Genomic DNA, 17,422 nt, shown 5'->3' on the forward strand with positions numbered 1-17,422 from the left:
AGTGATTATTTTTGTGCCAGGCCCCAGAAGGGTACAACAGAGAGCAAAGCAGATAACAGCCCTGTCCTCACGGAGCTGCCTGGGGTCTTCACCTGATTTAACACTTGCCCTTGTGTTCTCTGTGCACCAGTACCTGAATTAAAGCTACCAGAGCTGAAGAGGCTTTTAAGGGCTACAATGGTCCTTGTCCATGTACCCTGAGTAGCAGTCAAGTAGTCTCAGGTACTCTCTCCTAAAACTGATGCTACTTACTGGTTTTTAACACTGAAGACTTGTTCTATTCCCATTATCCTCCAGGGGAGCAATTTGATTTAAGAAGGCTGTTTACCAGTTAACACTTTTTATGAAAACAGGGATTTTATTTTAAGATGGTCCAGGGGTTAAAGGTATCACAGGACAGTATGCTGTGATGCAAGAGAATGTGGGCTATGGAAAGGAAGGAGTAAAACTATCTCCATCTGCAGATGACAAGATTCTATATATAGAAAATTCCTAAGATTCCACAAGAAAGCTATTAGAGCTAATAAAATTCAGCAGTTACAGGGTACAAGATCAACAAACAAATACCAGTTGTGTTTCTGTAAGCCAGTAATGAACAATCAAGAACGCAATTCCATTGAGAGGTGCCTGGCTGGCTCAATTGGTGGAGCATGTGACTTGTTGATCTTGGGGCTGTGGGTTTGAGTCCCACGGTAGATACAAAGATAACTTAAAAAAAGTAAAATCTTTTTTTTTTAAATTTTTTTTTAATTTATTTATGATAGTCAGAGAGAGAGAGAGGCAGAGACACAGGCAGAGGGAGAAGCAGGCTCCATGCCCCGGGAGCCCGACGTGGGACTCGATCCCAGGTCTCCAGGATCGCGCCCTGGGCCAAAGGCAGGGGCCAAACCGCTGCGCCACCCAGGGATCCCAAAAAAGTAAAATCTTAAAAAACAAAAACACAATTCCATGTACAATGCCATCTAAAAGAATAACTGGAAATACATTTAACCTAAATAAAACACTTGTACACTGAACACTACAAAATACTGCCGGAAAAAAATTAAAGAAGACTTAAGTAAATGGCAAGACATCTTGTGTTCACGGATAGGAAGCCTCAGTATTATCAAGATGTCAACACTAACCAGAGATCTACAAGTTCAACACAATCCCTATCAAAATTCTTTAACATTTTTTTGCAGAACTGGAAAGGATGATCTTCAAATTCACGTGGAATTGTAAGATACTCTGAATAGCTAAAACAATCTTGAAAAAGAAGAACAAAGTTGTTAGACTTCTACTTCCTGACTTCACAACTACTACACGAAGATATAGTAATCAAAAAAGTGGTCCTGGAGGGACACCTGGGTGGCTCTGCAGTAGGCATCTGCATTCGCCTCGGGCTGGGATCCCAGAGTTCTGAGATTGAGTCCCACATGGGGCTCCCTGCAGGGGGCCTGCTTCTCCTTCTACCTGTGTCTCTGCCTCTCTCTCTGTGTCTCTCATGAATAAATAAAACCTTTTTAAAAAAGTGGTACTGGGGGGCACCTGGGTGGCTCAGTCTGTTTAGCAGTCGACTTTTGATTTTGGCTAAGGTCATGATCTCAGGGTCATGGGATTGTACCCTGGATACTTTAGCTCCACACTCAGCAGAAAGTCTGCTGGGGATTCTCTCTCTACCTCCTTCTCTGCCCTTCCTCCTGTTCATGCACATACTCTCTCAAATAAATAAGTACATCTTAAAAACAAAACACTGTGGTATTGGCACCCAGACATACATATAGACCAATGGAATAGAACTGAGAGTTCAGAAGTTAACACATACATTTATGACCAAATGATTTTTCTTAAAGATTTATTTATTGGGGGCGGAGGGGGGGAGAGCATTGGGGGTAGGGGTAGGGTAGGAGAATCTTCCAGCAGACTCCCTGCTGAGTGTGGAGCCTGACATGGGGCTCAATGCCACAACCCATTAGATCACAACCAGAGCCAAAACCGAGTTGGACACTCAAACAACTGAGCCACCCAGGTGCCCCTAAAAGAGTGCCAAATTCATTCAAATAAGGAAAGAACAATCTCTTCAACAAATGGTACTGGTACAATTGGATTTTCACATGCAAAAGGAAGGATCTGGACCACTACATCAGACCACATACCAAAATTAACTCACAATGGAGAAATAATTACATATAAGAGCTAAAACCATAAAACTCTTAGAAGAAAACACTGGGTAAATCTTCATGACCTTAAATTTGGTAGGGGATTATTCGGTATGAATCAAAAGCATGAGTAGCAAAAGGAAAATCAGGTAAATTGGATTTCATCAAAATCAAGAATGTACATTGGGGCATCTGGGTGACTCAGGTCACGATCTCAGGGTCCTGGGATTGAGTCTTGCATTGGGCTCCCTGCTCAACAGGTAGTCTGCTTGTTCCTCTTCCTTTCCCTCCTCTCCCTCTCCCTTCTCCCCACTGCTCGCATGCATACTCTCAAATAAATAAAAATCTTTAAAGAAAAAAATTAAAAAAGAACGTGCATCGAAGCAGACTATCAAGAAAACAAAAAGAAAACCTACAGAAGGGGAAAAAACATGAATTTAATATCCAGAATATATAAAGAACTCCTAAAGTTCAACAACAAAAAACAAACAACCTGATCAAAATATGAGCAAAAGACTTGAGCATTTTTGCAAAGATATAAAAAATAGCCAAGTAGCATATGAAAGGATGTTCTATTTATTTTTAATGTATTATTTTATTATTATTTTACTTTATTTTTTCATGAGAGATTGGGGGGGGGGGGCAGGGAGAGTAATAGAGAGGGAGGCAGAGACACAGGCAGAGGAAGAAGCAGGCTCCATGCAGGGAGCCTGATGTGGGACTCGATCCCGGACTCCAGGATCATGCCCTGGACCAAAGGCAGGCTCTAAACCACTGAGCCACCACCCAAGGATCCCTCAACATTATTATTAATTATGGAAATGTAAATCAAAAATTTAAAAATGGAAAATAGCAAGTGCTGGTGAGGACATGGAGAACTAGAACCCTGTGTACTGCTGTAAAATGGTGCAGCCACCGTAGAAAACAATATGGTGAGTTCTCAACAAGTTCAACATGGTTACCATATGACCCAGCAACTCCACTGTTAGGTATATACCCCAAAGAACTGAAAATAGGTATTGAAACAAAATTTGTACATGAATGTTCATAATAATACTGCTCAATTTCCAAAAGGTGAAAATAACTCTGATGTCCATCATCTAAAGAATGTATAAACAAAATATGGTATATCCATACAATGAATACTATTTGGCCATAAAGAGAGTGAAGATACAAGCTACCACATGGATGAACTTTAAAACATGCTAAGTGAAATAAGCCAGACCCAAGGGCAAATATTGTAGGATTCCATTTATATGAGATATCTAGAATAGGCAAATTTATATATACAGAAAGGTGGTTACTAGAATTTACCAGGGCCTCATGAGAGGGGGAATGGGGAGTTACTGCTTAATGGTTACAGAGCTTCTGTTTGCAGTGATGAAAAAGTTTTAGAAATAGATAGTGGTGATAGTTGCACAATTACGAATGTAACTAATGTCACTGAATTGTGTATACTTAAAAATAAATTGTCAGTCATGCTATTTTACAATAATAATAAAAAAAGAATGTAACACACCAAGACCCCTGAACTGTAGGTTAAAATGGGTAAATTGTGGGTGCCTGGGTGGCTCGGTCAGTTAAGGGTCTGCATTCAGCTTGGGTCATGATCCTGGGGTCCTGGGATGGAGCCCTGCATCGGGCTTCCTGCTGCTCCCCTTACTTGTGGTCTGTCAAATAAATAAATAAATCTTCAAAAAATAAATGGTATACTGTAGAATATGTGAATTATATCTCAATAAAGCGGTTTAAAAAAATACGATTGGTGTCACCTATCCCATAAGGACTAATAATCTCTGTGAAGCCCCTAGCTGATGGTTCTTATTCAACAGCTTTCACACATACAGAAAACTAAGGTCAGCATAATGACCAGGCTGGGACAGGCCTTGCCTGAACCACACCAGGGCATCATTTTCATGATATTCTCACCTAATTTACACATTAAGAAAGAAGAACAAAAACCTATTAAAGATAATCTTCTCTCATTCACAACCCAATGAAAACATGATTATGTTAGAAGAAAAAAATGTTATTAAAAATACAATAACTTTCTAAAATTCTAAAAGACTTTCTAAAGATTCCTACTTTTGATAAAGCACTGTGATTAATGAAAAAAACATTTCTGGTACAGAAGAAGTAGAGTAAGTCAAATTCCTAACTAGATACTGTTAAGCATAACCAGCAAACATCAATGTCAGAAGGGCAGAAAAGGAGCCATAAGTCTTGATGAAAAGCGCTGAAATTCTTACTTAACAGGCAACTAGGAGGTGGTGGGGTCATTGCTGGAATGTGACAGGAGGTAAGACAGAGTGGCCCTGTTATGTTAGGAGGTTTTGACCCTGTATAGATATCCAAAGCTGAGTCAGATGTTTGATGATGATCCTGTACAGATCTGACATCACTGTGGATAAATATTACAGGTGACACAGTCAGAGGAACTCACACACGATTCCCGAAAGGCTGAAAAATACAACTAGTACTAATCTAATTTTGCTTTGCAGACAATTTGATCTCAGAAGAATCAATGAAGAAACTAAATTCAGCTAATGTGAATTTAATTCTAACCAATGAGGCAAAACCAACTGGTTGAAGTAGAAACCTAAGCATTCCAGGCCACTCAGTGAAGGAAGTGGTGCCATGGGCCTTAAAAAGATTCAGGAGGGATGCCTGGGTGGCTCAGTGGTTGAGCGTTTGCCTTTGGTCCAGGGTGTGATCCTTGAGTCCTGGGATCGAGTCACACATTGGGCTCCCTGCATGGAGTCTGCTTCTCCCTCTGCCTGTGTCTCTGCCTCTCTCTCTCATTCTCTCTCTCTCTCCCTATCATGAATAAATAAATAAAATCTTAAAAAAAAAAGATTCAGGAGATTTGGAAACCAGATGTAAATCCACTGACAAGGGGTTTCAAAATGGAGAGAAGATAAGCCAAGAAGATATATGAACATAATCACTCTTGACCCCAATGGGAACGAACAGCACGCATCTTGAGAATGCTGGTAACTCTGAGCATCATTTAAAAAAAAAAAAAAAAAAAGCACCAAAAATAAAAGGATATCCTTATACTGATAAGACAGATATTGAAGTACTGACCAAATACACCAGCAAGCAGGAATAAAAGTCCAACTCTGGTCACCTGCCACAGACCATTACAACACAAGACACTAGTAGATCCTATGAAAGGTCAAGTTTCTTGGTTTCATTAAAACAGGGACAACGGCAGATTCTATAAAATGTAAAAGTCGAGTGAGTGTGAAATCATACCTGGACAAAATTCTGAATGCAATTAGCAAACAGATGGTATTTGGAAGGCAGTACGGGCTCAAATAAGAACAAGTCATGCCAACCCAATCTCATTATCTTTTTTTAGATATGCAACGTAGATCATGAGAAGCTGCAGGGGAGGACTTTAGTACAAAGACCTGGATCGTGCTTTTAGAAAATCTGCAGATAACATGAAACTGAGGGTAGGGGGGTGATCAATATACTAGATGACATAAGGATTTTAAAAGATTCAGATAACTGTACAGATGGTGTATGACAAAAACCAAAAGAAACATGCATCCCCCCTCCCCCCACATACCCAAACCCTGAAGAAGGATAATTGTAGGGTCACATACTAAAATCATTGGGCTTTAGCAAATACAGGAAGGGGCCTCGTAGTTGTTTCTCCCTGGTGGACAGCTAAAAGGAATCACTCATGAGACTATAAAAGGACAGAGACCTTTTTTTCTTTACTACTGAACTCCAAATTCCTTAACGCTTGCCCCACAGTAACTACCCAGTAAACCTTTGCTGAAGGGTATTTTTGGAGATGCCCAACCTGAGACCAGAGGGCCAATGGATTTAGGCGCTGCAGAAAGCTAAAACCATCAGGAAGATGGGCAGACTGAATGACCTATTACTGCAACTTGCCTTTCTTCCCCATCCTGAGTCACTTGAAGCCTCACTTGCAGTCCAAGAAAATGTTATTCTTCCTCCACAGAATCTGTTCCACAGACTCTGATTACCACAGATCTGTCACCAACTGTTTTCCTTCTTTTTTTCTTTTTTCTGAAGTAGGCTCCACGCCCAGCACAGAGCCCAACATGGGGCTTGAACTCATGACACTGAGATCGAGACCTGAGCTGAGATCAAGAGTCAGATATTTGGGATCCCTGGGTGGCGCAGCGGTTTAGCTCCTGCCTTTGGCCCAGGGCGCGATTCTGGAGACCCGGGATCGAATCCCACGTCGGGCTCCCGGTGCATGGAGCCTGCTTCTCCCTCTGCCTATGTCTCTGCCTCTCTCTCTCTCTCTCTCTCTCTCTCTCTGTGTGTGTGTGTGTGTGACTATCATAAATAAATTAAAAAAAATTTTTTTTAAAATAAAAAAAAAAAGAGTCAGACACTTAACTGATTGAACCACCCAAGTGCCCCCATACTAACTGTTTTCTTAACCCATACCACAGGGGAAAGCTCCACCACAGCTACATTTAGATGCTTGGATACAAATTTTCATACAGCAAATAATCACTGGTGTGGAGCCCCAGAGCTAAGGACAATGCTAACTACTAAGTAAGTTCTTCCCTTTCTTTTCTAGTCAGGAAAGTATATTGGAATACAAGTGTGTGAGAATATTATTACAGGGAGACTCAAGCACTTGCTGTCAATTATTTAAAAATCAATCAATAAAAAGGTAAGTTGCCTGCAAACTTCAGAATCTCCATCAGTTGTGAGAAATTGGTTCAATTATGCCCCCAATGAAGGCAACATAAGGAAACCATTCATCTGCTCAGCCCAGTCATAGCAACAGTCCACTTGCTCTGCTTTGTCTTTTGCCACTTTTGCCCTCTGCCCAACATACGGCATACTCTCACCAACCTGCAGCTGCTCAGTGGTGTTAGGTCTTGTTCACATAAGCTCTTCCCTCTGCCAGGAATGTGTCTCTGCACTTCACCCAGCTAACTTCTATTCATCCTTCAAAACTCAGTTCAAGAGTCACCTCCTCCAGGAGGGCTTCCCAGACAGATACCCACACTCCCATCTCCTACCCCCTTCCCTACTCTCCCTCATACTCTGCATGTTATTAGAGCACTTACCACACTGCTGGTTTCTGTCTCTATTCTCTCACTAGGTGGTAAGCACATTGGTAGTAGGATCATACAAGACGTCCCTCACAGGTTAGTTGCATACATGGGTAATTAATGAACAAACTCACATCAGCTCTCAGAACAAGTGTGTGCCTTTTAGACTCTAAAGAATTTAAGTAACTTGCCCAAGATCACACCATGAAAAGCCAGGACCTGAACACAGGTCCATGATCTTTCCCTAACCACCTTGCTATTCCACTGTCAGAGAAGGACGACTACAGTTATTTTATAATGACAATAGCACCCTTGCTCTAAACATTCTCTTCTGGTCAGTGATCTACTTTTGGAAAGGGCTGCATTTCCCTCAACCTGAGAATGTTCTTGTAGGGTGTGACCTGCTTCCCAGGAGCCCTTTCCAGCCCAACTACACCAAGAGCATGGGAGAATCTGCAGTTTTCAAGGAGTGGAGACACCCACCTTAATCTCCTCGCATAGGTACCAAGTATTCCATTTCAAATTAAATCCCAAGGATCAACTCACTTCTTAAAAAGAGGTAATAAGCAAGAGAGAAAAATGGCTAAACACAGACCTGTTTTAAATCTTTTTGCTTATAGGAATGTTCTTTTGAAAATCAAATTTTATGAAAAAAATGTGTGAAATAATTCACAAAATAAAGTTCATCCAGGCCCTCATCGTTCTCCCTAATAACCATCAAGGGAAATAAGGGAGCTTCAATTACTGGCACATTTTGTCCTACTTGTCTCACCTTTCTTATTTTAATTTTATACTTTTCCTGGTAACCTAATTGCAAAAGTCTCAAGAGAGTTGTTTTTAAGATCAGACAAGCACTAAGTTTTAGAAGATAATGTAATTCATAGAACTATTTAACTTATGCTATAACCAAAAATCTCATTTAAATATACAGAATGGGGTGTATATAAATATATAAAAAATAAAAAAAAATATACAGAATGAGGAATATCATTAAGTGGAATTCACCAAAAGTTTATAACTTGGGTCCCCCTTACACTCTCAGTGATACACATCAAAACAAGCCTTTGATGAGGCTTACACAGCTGGAGTAGTGTCATGAGCAGACTCAGGTGTAGAGACTTCTCTCTGACGTCTGAGAAACAAGGAGAGCTGCGTAATGGCCAAGTATGTGGGTTATCTTAAAATACACATCATTAACCAGGCTCTTTATCCTCATCCTGGTCTAAGGCACCTACCCATATATCTGCTCACCAAGCCCAAAAGAACCCCCCTTAAGGGCTGCCTGGGTGGCTCAGTCAGCTAAGCAGCAGACTTCTTGATTCTGGCTCAGCTCATGATCTCAGGGATCTGAAATCTTTTTATTTTTATTTATTTATGATTGTCACACAGAGAGAGAGAGAGAGAGGCAGAGACACAGGCAGAGGGAGAAGCAGGCTCCATGTACCGGGAGCCCGGCGTGGGATTAGATCCCGGGTCTCCAGGATCGCGCCCTGGGCCAAAGGCAGGCGCCAAACCGCTGCGCCACCCAGGGATCCACGGGATCTGAAATCTTTGATCCAGCTGTGATTCAGGCTCCTCCACTGAGCCAGGAGTCTACTCAACGATTCTCCCTCTCCCTCTGCACCACCACCCACCCCCTCCCCATTCACAAACTCTCTAAATAAATCTTTAAAAAAAAAAAAATGCTCCCCCTTCATAGTACCTGGTCTTCCACTCTACAACCCTCTCTATGTACACTCCAAGCAACACAAAGGAGACACAGGTTTGTAAAATGCATGCACATCTTAGAGCTAGAGGTCAATAGGCAGGTGGCCTAAATGGAGTGAGGCTTTAAACCCTAGCTCAGGGGCACCTGGGTGGCTCAGTTGGTTAAGCATCTGCCTTCGGCTTGGTCATGCCTTCCCAGGGTCCTGGAATCGGGCCTGCCTCTCCATCTGCCACTCCCCCTGCTTGTGCTTCATCAAATAAGCAATTAAAACAAAACAAAACAAACAAAAAAAAACAAAACAAAAAACCCTTAGCTCAGGTAAGAGCCCAATTCCCAACTTCCTCTATGGAGCTTGGAATTCTAACTGGGCCTTGACCCCAGTGTGTCTAACACATGTGAGTCACAACAACTTTGTGAATCCTAGCTCTCTATTCCTATGATGAGACAACAGACATAAAAATGCCTCAATTGCAGGAATTACTCTGCAAACCGGAAAGTTTTTAGAGCCCAGAACACCCTATGTAATTTTAAGGTACTGATGTGTGAACTAGGCCAAAGGTATGTGCCCATGCAGGGGCACGTGCATGTGGAGATGAGAAAGCTGCAAGGCCTACTCAGCCAGGATTCAGTCTGGTTTCTTTCCTATTCCTCCACTGGTAAGCATTAAAAGCATGTGGGTCCTCCCTAGACCTGGTCCCTGCCACAAGCCTCAGATGCTCACTCCTTTATAGCCAACATGAGAGGGAGAAGTAATCAGACTCAGGCTCCATTGCTTCATCCTTCGGTCTTGCAGCCCTGCCCTACTCTGACCTTGGGGTGAACACACAGAGAACGATCACTAGCGTAACCTCAGTTTCTCCAACATATATGCAATTTGATAATATCAACAGAGTATTCAACTGAAATCACATTACAATGATATTTATTTACCTTGTAGCTTGTGGCTCACAAAGCATTTTCACATCTTATTAACAAACTAGGATTTGCGGCACTAAATTCCATGTTCTGACATGTTAATATTTACGGCCCATCTCAATGTATGTATTTTATACCTCATTAAAAAAAAACATGAAAAATATACAGGACTGTTCTAAAAACACGAATTTTTAAAAAATCCTTTTTTCCCCCTTAAGTAGTCCTTCTGTTCTTCTTCTGGGGTTTGTGCTCATTTATGGTCACTCCAGGTTTACCAGATGTCTCATCAAACTTCTACGTTCTGTGATACAGAGTTTTATGCCCTCAACAGGCTTATCAATCAACACTGACCTTCAGGACTTCTTGGTTCAGAAAACCACTCTTGCTAAGCTTTGCAACAGTTGTTCTTTTTTTTTTTTTTTTTAAAGACAGTTATTGTTTGATTTAAAGAACATGACTTGGCAATTAAAATGTTCAAGTTCTATTTCATGCTATTATAATTTAAAAAATCTCTATCAAAAAATAGATCTAGGGCAGCCCGGGTGGCTCAGTGGTTTAGCGCTGCCTTCAGCCCAGGGCGTGATTCTGGAGACCCCGGATCAAGGTCTACGTCGGGCTCCCTGCATGGGGCCTGCTTTCCCCTCTGCCTGTGTCTCTGCCTTTCTCTGTCTCTCATGAATAAATAAATAAAATCTTTAAAAAATTAAAAAATCTAGTAAGGTCTGAGATATTTTAAACTGCCTAGCTGAAGAGGAATCCTAAGACATTTATTCATGTCTCCTCAACTGATCGCGATGTTAGAAATATGGAACTGTACAAATGGCTATGTGTCTACCTGTATGCTCATTTCATCTTTAGGTAATGGATCTTTATTAACCATCATCCTTTCCTTATTGGAAAGAAAACCAACTACAGGGGGATGGCTCAGGAGTTTGGTGCCGGCCCCTAGAGTCTCGGGATCGAGTCCCACGTCGGGCTCTTTGCATGGAGCCTGCTTCTCCCTCTGCCTGTGTCTCTGCCTCTCTCTCTCTCTGTGTTTGTCTCTCATGATAGATGAATAAAAGCTTTAAAAACGAAACAAAACAAAACAAAACAACTACTGTGAAAGTAAACCTAAGAGAGATTATACCCTGGGAGAAACAAAGAATAGGAAGGACAAAAGAGTCGTGTGGGACACTCACAGTGTATCTTCCAAAATTACCCGGTTCTCTTATTCCCCTGAATAGAACTTGAAATGAGCAGTTACTTTGTAGAAACAAAATTAAAACCAAATGTCAAAAGACCCAAAAAACCAGCCTTGTAAATTTTACCTCTAATGCCAAGGCGGTCTTGTCATAAGCACAGGGTACTCTTTTCTGGATGGCTTTTGCAAAGACAGGTCCATTCTGTGTGGATGGCAAAGGGTTGATTGCTGCCCCAGGAGTACTGGAAACTGCAGGTAGAGGAGTTGTGGTCTGAGGTTGAGCATATGCATGAGCAGGTTCTGGGATTCCGTAACTGTTGGAATTCCTATTCCCGTGCTTTCCATGTGGTGAGGATCTCACAAGCTTTTCAACATAAGGAACAGGAATCATCCCAATCCGGCCCTCCTTGTTCCGGGCACTCCACCACTGTTCTTCAGGCTTCTCTATTATCACCAGGATCTCACCCTTTTTAAAGGGCAGGTCTTCAGCATCATTCCCAAGAAAATCATAGAGAGTCCGTACATATTCCAGATTTTCTTCTGCTGTAGGCAGGTTGGGTGCTGATACAGATCCCATTGGTGGGCTTGGGTACCTTCAGAGAGAAAGAAAATTAACTCTAAGAGAAAAAATCTTGATACCAGTGTTTGTCAAATTTTTAAATAAACCATTTTCCTCTATGATGAATTATTTCCCTTGCTAAATTCTCCGTAGTAAGAAAGTTCTGTCATATCGTTTTATGTTCTGCAGTCTGTACTGCAACAGAATTTAATATCCTGAATAGACCTTGTTAAATCACAAGTACATACACACACACACACACACACACACACACACACACACACACAAAATCTGTTTCACAGGAACCTTTTGCTTACAGAGATACAGCTGGTCTGAGTTTATTTATTTTAAGATTTTATTTATTTATTCATGAGAAACACACAAAGAGAGGCAGAGACATAGATAGAGGGAAAAGCAGGCTCCTGGCAGGGAGCCAGATGTAAGACTCGATTCCAGGACCCTGGGATCATGCCCTGAGCCAAAAGCAGATGCTCAACCACTGAACCACCCAGGTGCCCCCAAATTTATTTTTAAAATCTTAAGTTCAATAGCTGCCTTCCTTAGGACTCTGGAACAACCACCACACATTCTTCCTCCTGGTCCTAATCTATAGTAAGCATCCTACACACTTCCCTGGGTGCCCAGAGAGAAAATGACAAAGGTTTCTGTGTCCCTCAAAATACAAAAACCAGAAAAGGGTTTATACATAAGCCAATTAAAAAAGATAATGAAACCCACATTACCTTTTATGCAGGAATCATCATCTGAGCACCAAAATGAAAACATAGGGACCTTTTCACTGCAGAATTCACAGGCAAGAAAGCATCAGTCCACAGATACCACCACACGCCTCTGCTGTGCTCAAGAGATCAACATGTATTGGCCAAGAAAGCTGCAGAATGCCCTCCCAGAGATAATTCTAGGAGTGCAGTCTCTGCTCTCCTCTAATACCCCATCTGTAATGCCTCTTCTGGAAAAGAACCATAGAGGTCTCTCTTCACCTAAGAAATGTTTTAAGAAGTTGCAAATGTACCAGCTTTGGGGAAAATAAACTGTCTTACCATTAGCTCCCTCCCACACCTTAACTTTTCTAAAGTACAGAATCTACACCAGAGTAACAAACTCTGGGCTTCACCCAAAGAGCCTGCACCTCTGAAGTGACTCAACTTGCAGTACCACCAACAGGGCCTAAATCTAGAGTAGCCTTGAGAGTAAGCTAGGATAGGAAATGCCTGTTTAAGCACCGACTATGGTTTCTGATTTATCTTTTTTTTTTTTTTTAAAGATTATTTTTTGAGGGATCCCTGGGTGGCGCAGCGGTTTAACGCCTGCCTTTGGCCCAGGGTGTGATCCTGGAGACCCGGGATCGAATTCCACGTCGGGCTCCCGGTGCATGGAGCCTGCTTCTCCCTCTGCCTATGTCTCTGCCTCTCTCTCTCTCTCTCTCTCTCTCTCTGTGTGTGTGACTATCATAAATAAGTAAAAATTTAAAAAAAAAGATTATTTTGAGAGAGAGAGAGAGAGAGAGACAGACACACACCATGCGAGTGAATGGAGGAAAGGAGGGAGTAAGAGAATCCTCAAGCAGTCTCCCACTGAGTCAGAAACCCAACTTATTAGGCTTCGATCCCAGGACTCTGGATCATGATCTGAGCTGACGAAGCCACCCAGGCGCCTCTGTTTTGTCGTCTATTAGCTCATGGCCACTCTTTCTTTCCTTCAATTAATGATCTAAAAAGTTACTTCATATAATAACATGATCGTTTTATGTTTGTGTATTTTTTTTTCCTTCATAAAAAGTGCCACCATGGGGACACCTGGGTGGCTCAGCGGTTGAGCGTCTGCCTTTGGCTCAGGGCGTGATCCTGGGGTTGGAGGTTCGAGTACTGCCATCAGGCTCCCCGCAGAGAGCCTGCCCCTCCCCCCGCCCTGTGTCTCTCATGAATAAAATCTTAAAAAAAGTTTCTCATATTCGATTTTTTAAGAGAGGGAGGGGCAGAGGGAGAGAATCTTTTTTTTTTAAATACAGCATTATTGACTTTATTTTTTATCTTATTATTTATTTATTTGACATAAAGACAACACAAGCAGGGGAGATGGCAGAAGAAGGGAGGAGAAGCAGGCTCCCTGCTGAACAGGGAACCCAAAGTGGGGCTCAATCTCAGGACCCTGGGATCATGACCTGAGCTGAAGGCAGATGCTTAACCAATAGAGCCACCCAGGAGCTCCAGAAGAGAATCTTAGCAGGCTCTATGCCCACCATCCTGAGATCATGGCCTGAGTCAAATCAAGGGTCAGATGCCCAACCAACTGAACCACTCTGGTGTCCCTCGATATTAGATTTTTTGTAAAGCCTAGATTTCCAGGGACACCTGGTGGCTCAGTGGTTGAGTATCTGCCTTTGGCTCAATTATGATCCCAAAGTTCCGGAATCAAGTCCCCCGTTGGGCTCCTTTGCGAGAAGCCTGCTTCTCCCTCTGCCTACACCTGTCTCTTATGAATAAACAAAATCTTAAGAAAAAAAAAAAAAGCCTAGATTTCCAGATTAAAGAACAGGGACATTTTTATGGTCCTTGATACACACTGCCACACTACTTTCCAAAAGGCAAAACTTACATCTAAGTATAAATGACTAGCTTAATATAGTATACTGACTACTGAATTAATAGCAGTAGATGTACCATGCCATGGTGATTAGGAGCTTGATTTAAAACCTCTAGGATCGGGGGATTCCTGGGTGGCTCAGCGGTTAAGTGCCTGCCTTCAGCCCAGAGCGTGATCCTGGAGACCCAGGATCAAATCCCACGTCAGGCTCATTGCATGGAGCCTGCTTCTGTCTCTGCCTCTCTCTCTCTCTCTCTGTCTCTCTGTCTCTGTCTCTCTCTCTCTCTCTCTCATGAATAAATACAATCTTTAAAAAAAGAAAAGAAAAGAAAAAACCATCTAAGATCAGGACGCCTGAGTGGCTCAGCAGTTTAGCGCCTGTCTTTGGCCCAGGGTGTGATCCTGGGGTCCTGCAAACGAGTCCCACATCACGCTCCTGCATGGAGCCTGCTTCTCCCTCTGCCTATGTCTCTGCCTCTCTCTTGAATAAATAAAATCTTATTTATAAATAAACAAACAAATAAATAAATACAACCTCTAAGATTTTACTGCTTATTAACAACATGGTAACTGAGGGGCAAACTGCTTAATATCAATACATTTAAAAAAGAGCAGGAGTAGTAAGTAGCAGGAGGAGCAACAGTAATAGAGTTGACACTTACTACCTATGCCAGGCACTGTTTGTAGTCTATACAGATGTTAAATTACTTCATCCTCTCACAATCCTGTGATTATCCCTATCTTACATGCCAACATAGGGTTAGATTTGTACTGAGGCAGTCTAGTTCTAGAGTACTCAACTCATAACCTCTAAGCTAGTCAACCTCAGGAATAAACCCCACGTCTTTCCAGTGTATGGGGATTAACGTCAGATTATGTGTGAAACATGCACTATAGTTCTTGGCTGTTTAAGCATATAATTAGCTCCCCACCCCCCATCCTCTCTGAGGTAAGCCCTGCCCCTATTTCATGGACTACATAAATCTCAGATACTATACTAAAAGCACAATCAGGGATCCCTGGGTGGCTCAGCAGTTTGGTGCCTGCCTTTGGCCCAGGGCGCGGTCCTGGAGTCCCAGGATCAAGTCCCACATCAGGCTCCCGACATGGAGCCTGCTTCTCCCTCCTCCTGTGTCTCTGCCTCTCTCTTTCTATGTCATAAATCAATCAATCAATCAATCTTAAAAAAACAATAAAAGCACAATCAGTTCCATCTCAGACTGCTTCCAAGGGTATTTCATTGTCTGCATAGTTAGAAAGTTTAAAGCAGTTCTACAACATAAATTACGAGGACACTACTAGTATAGCTTCAGCTGTATACTATAAAACACTATAAAATTCAACTGCCCAGGTATCCATTAGATTTATTATGTACTAAGAACTCAGGAGACTGGGCAGTCCCGGTGGCTTAGCAGTTTAGCTCCACCTTCGGCCCGTGATCCTGGAGACCGGATCGAGTCCCACACTGGGCTCCCTGCATGGAGCCTGCTTCTCCCTCTGCCTGTGTCTCTGCCTCTCTCTCTCTCACTGTGTGCCTATCATAAAAAAAAAAAAAAAAAAAAGAGTTCTTGCTCCTAAAAGACTGCCAAATTAGCACAGGTAGAGACTGGAAAGCAAACACAGCACAACAGGTAATTAAGGTGCCTTGACAAAAGTGGATAGAGTCAGAAGCGCTCAAAGAAAGGACTGAGTTCTGTTATGGGCAGGAATAGCTGAAGACTAATCCTCTATGGAGTTGAAAGATTTTGTTGAAGACAGGCTTACATATTTTGGTTCTAAATCAGAAAAAGACTAGAGGCCCGAAGGTTCAAACTCCCTTTCCTAGCCTCCCCACACTTCATGGGGCACACTGCTCATTCCTATAAGCACACACCAGGAGCTTTGCTAGCCAGGCCCTTAAGGTTGACAAACTTCTCTAAAAGGTTAGTACATGTTTGAGGTTTTGCAGGGTATACATATGGCCTATGTTGTATTTTTTTTTAAAATACCTTACCAAAAAAAAAAAAAAAATGAAAACCATTCTTAGCTTCAGCACACTATACAAAAACCCAATCTGGCCTAGGAGTCTGCAAGCTATGGTCTATGGGCCATTCAGCCTCCTGTATGGTTTTATAAATAAAGTTTTATTAATTACAACACAGCCAAACTCATTCATTTAAGTATTGTCTATGATTGCTTTTGTGCTGTCAGGACATAGTTGAGAAATTGTGACAGAGACTATATGGCCTACAAAGCCTAAAATATTTACTATCTGGCCCCTTACTGAAAGTTTGCCAACTTGTTGTCTAGACTACTGGGTTAAAAGAGCAGAGAGTGCTTTTCAACTTTCAATACTTCCCTGGTAAAGGGGGATATATGCAAATCTGACAAAGATGGAGGATGGCTTATACTTTCTCCACCATTATATTGCTATAGTGAATGTGAGGCTCATTTCCTGATTTAGTATATGCTCAGATATCCCTACATTTGACATCAAATCAATTTTCCAGCCACATTCCTGAAGTAAATTCAAAATCTTCTACCCCATATCCTCAACTCATGTATCCACCAAAATTCCCTGCAAATTACACATCAGTACCACTGTAGATACGAAACCATGATGATGCCAGGGCAGATTATCTTGTCCCCACAGCCCAAAGTAATATGTAACATAAAATTAGAACAATTCATTGTTCTCATTTATTTATTTATTTATTTATGATAGTCACATAGAGAGAGAGAGGCAGAGACACAGGCAGAGGGAGAAGCAGGCTCCATTCACCGGGAGCCCGACGTGGGATTCGATCCTGGGTCTCCAGGATCGTGCCCTGGGCCAAAGGCAGGCGCCAAACCGCTGCGCCACCCAGGGATCCCCATTGTTCTCATTTTTAACATGCCTTGCTCAAGACTAAATAAAAGAGCACCCGTAAACGCCTCTTTAAATTTTACATACAAAGAGGTTTCCAAGTCCATTCAAATACTCTAAGACCCATGTTTCTCCCTGTCTTGTGCCTATAGCCCACAGCACACTGAGTAAGAAGACCTCGATGACTACCTGGATATTGGCCTGTCAATGAACTCCTTCTCCTTTAGACTAAAAAGTACTACTCTCAGCTTCACATATAAAGCACTGATAAAACATTTTCTTTAAACTTGAGCGTTTGTATCTTTTTTTTTTTTTTTAAGATTTTATTTATTCATGAGAGAGACAGAGAGAGAGGCAGAGACACAGGTAGAGGGAGAAACAGGCTCCATGCGGGAGCCCGATGTGGGACTTGA

General features: G+C 42.0%; 1 protein-coding gene across 1 annotated transcript in view; it reads right to left on the reverse strand.

Annotated features, from left to right (window-relative positions):
- The window catches only part of CRKL (CRK like proto-oncogene, adaptor protein), a 40,550-nt gene that overhangs the window by 14,347 nt on the left and 8,781 nt on the right, over window positions 1–17,422 (reverse strand). The window contains exon 2 of the mRNA XM_055323058.1: window positions 11,129–11,594. Coding sequence (XP_055179033.1) covers window positions 11,129–11,594 — 466 coding nt within the window. The remainder of the gene's footprint in view (window positions 1–11,128; window positions 11,595–17,422) is intronic.

Source organism: Nyctereutes procyonoides, unplaced genomic scaffold (genome assembly GCF_905146905.1).
Source record: "Nyctereutes procyonoides isolate TBG_1078 unplaced genomic scaffold, NYPRO_anot_genome, whole genome shotgun sequence".
Classification (NCBI taxonomy): Eukaryota; Metazoa; Chordata; class Mammalia; order Carnivora; family Canidae; genus Nyctereutes; species Nyctereutes procyonoides.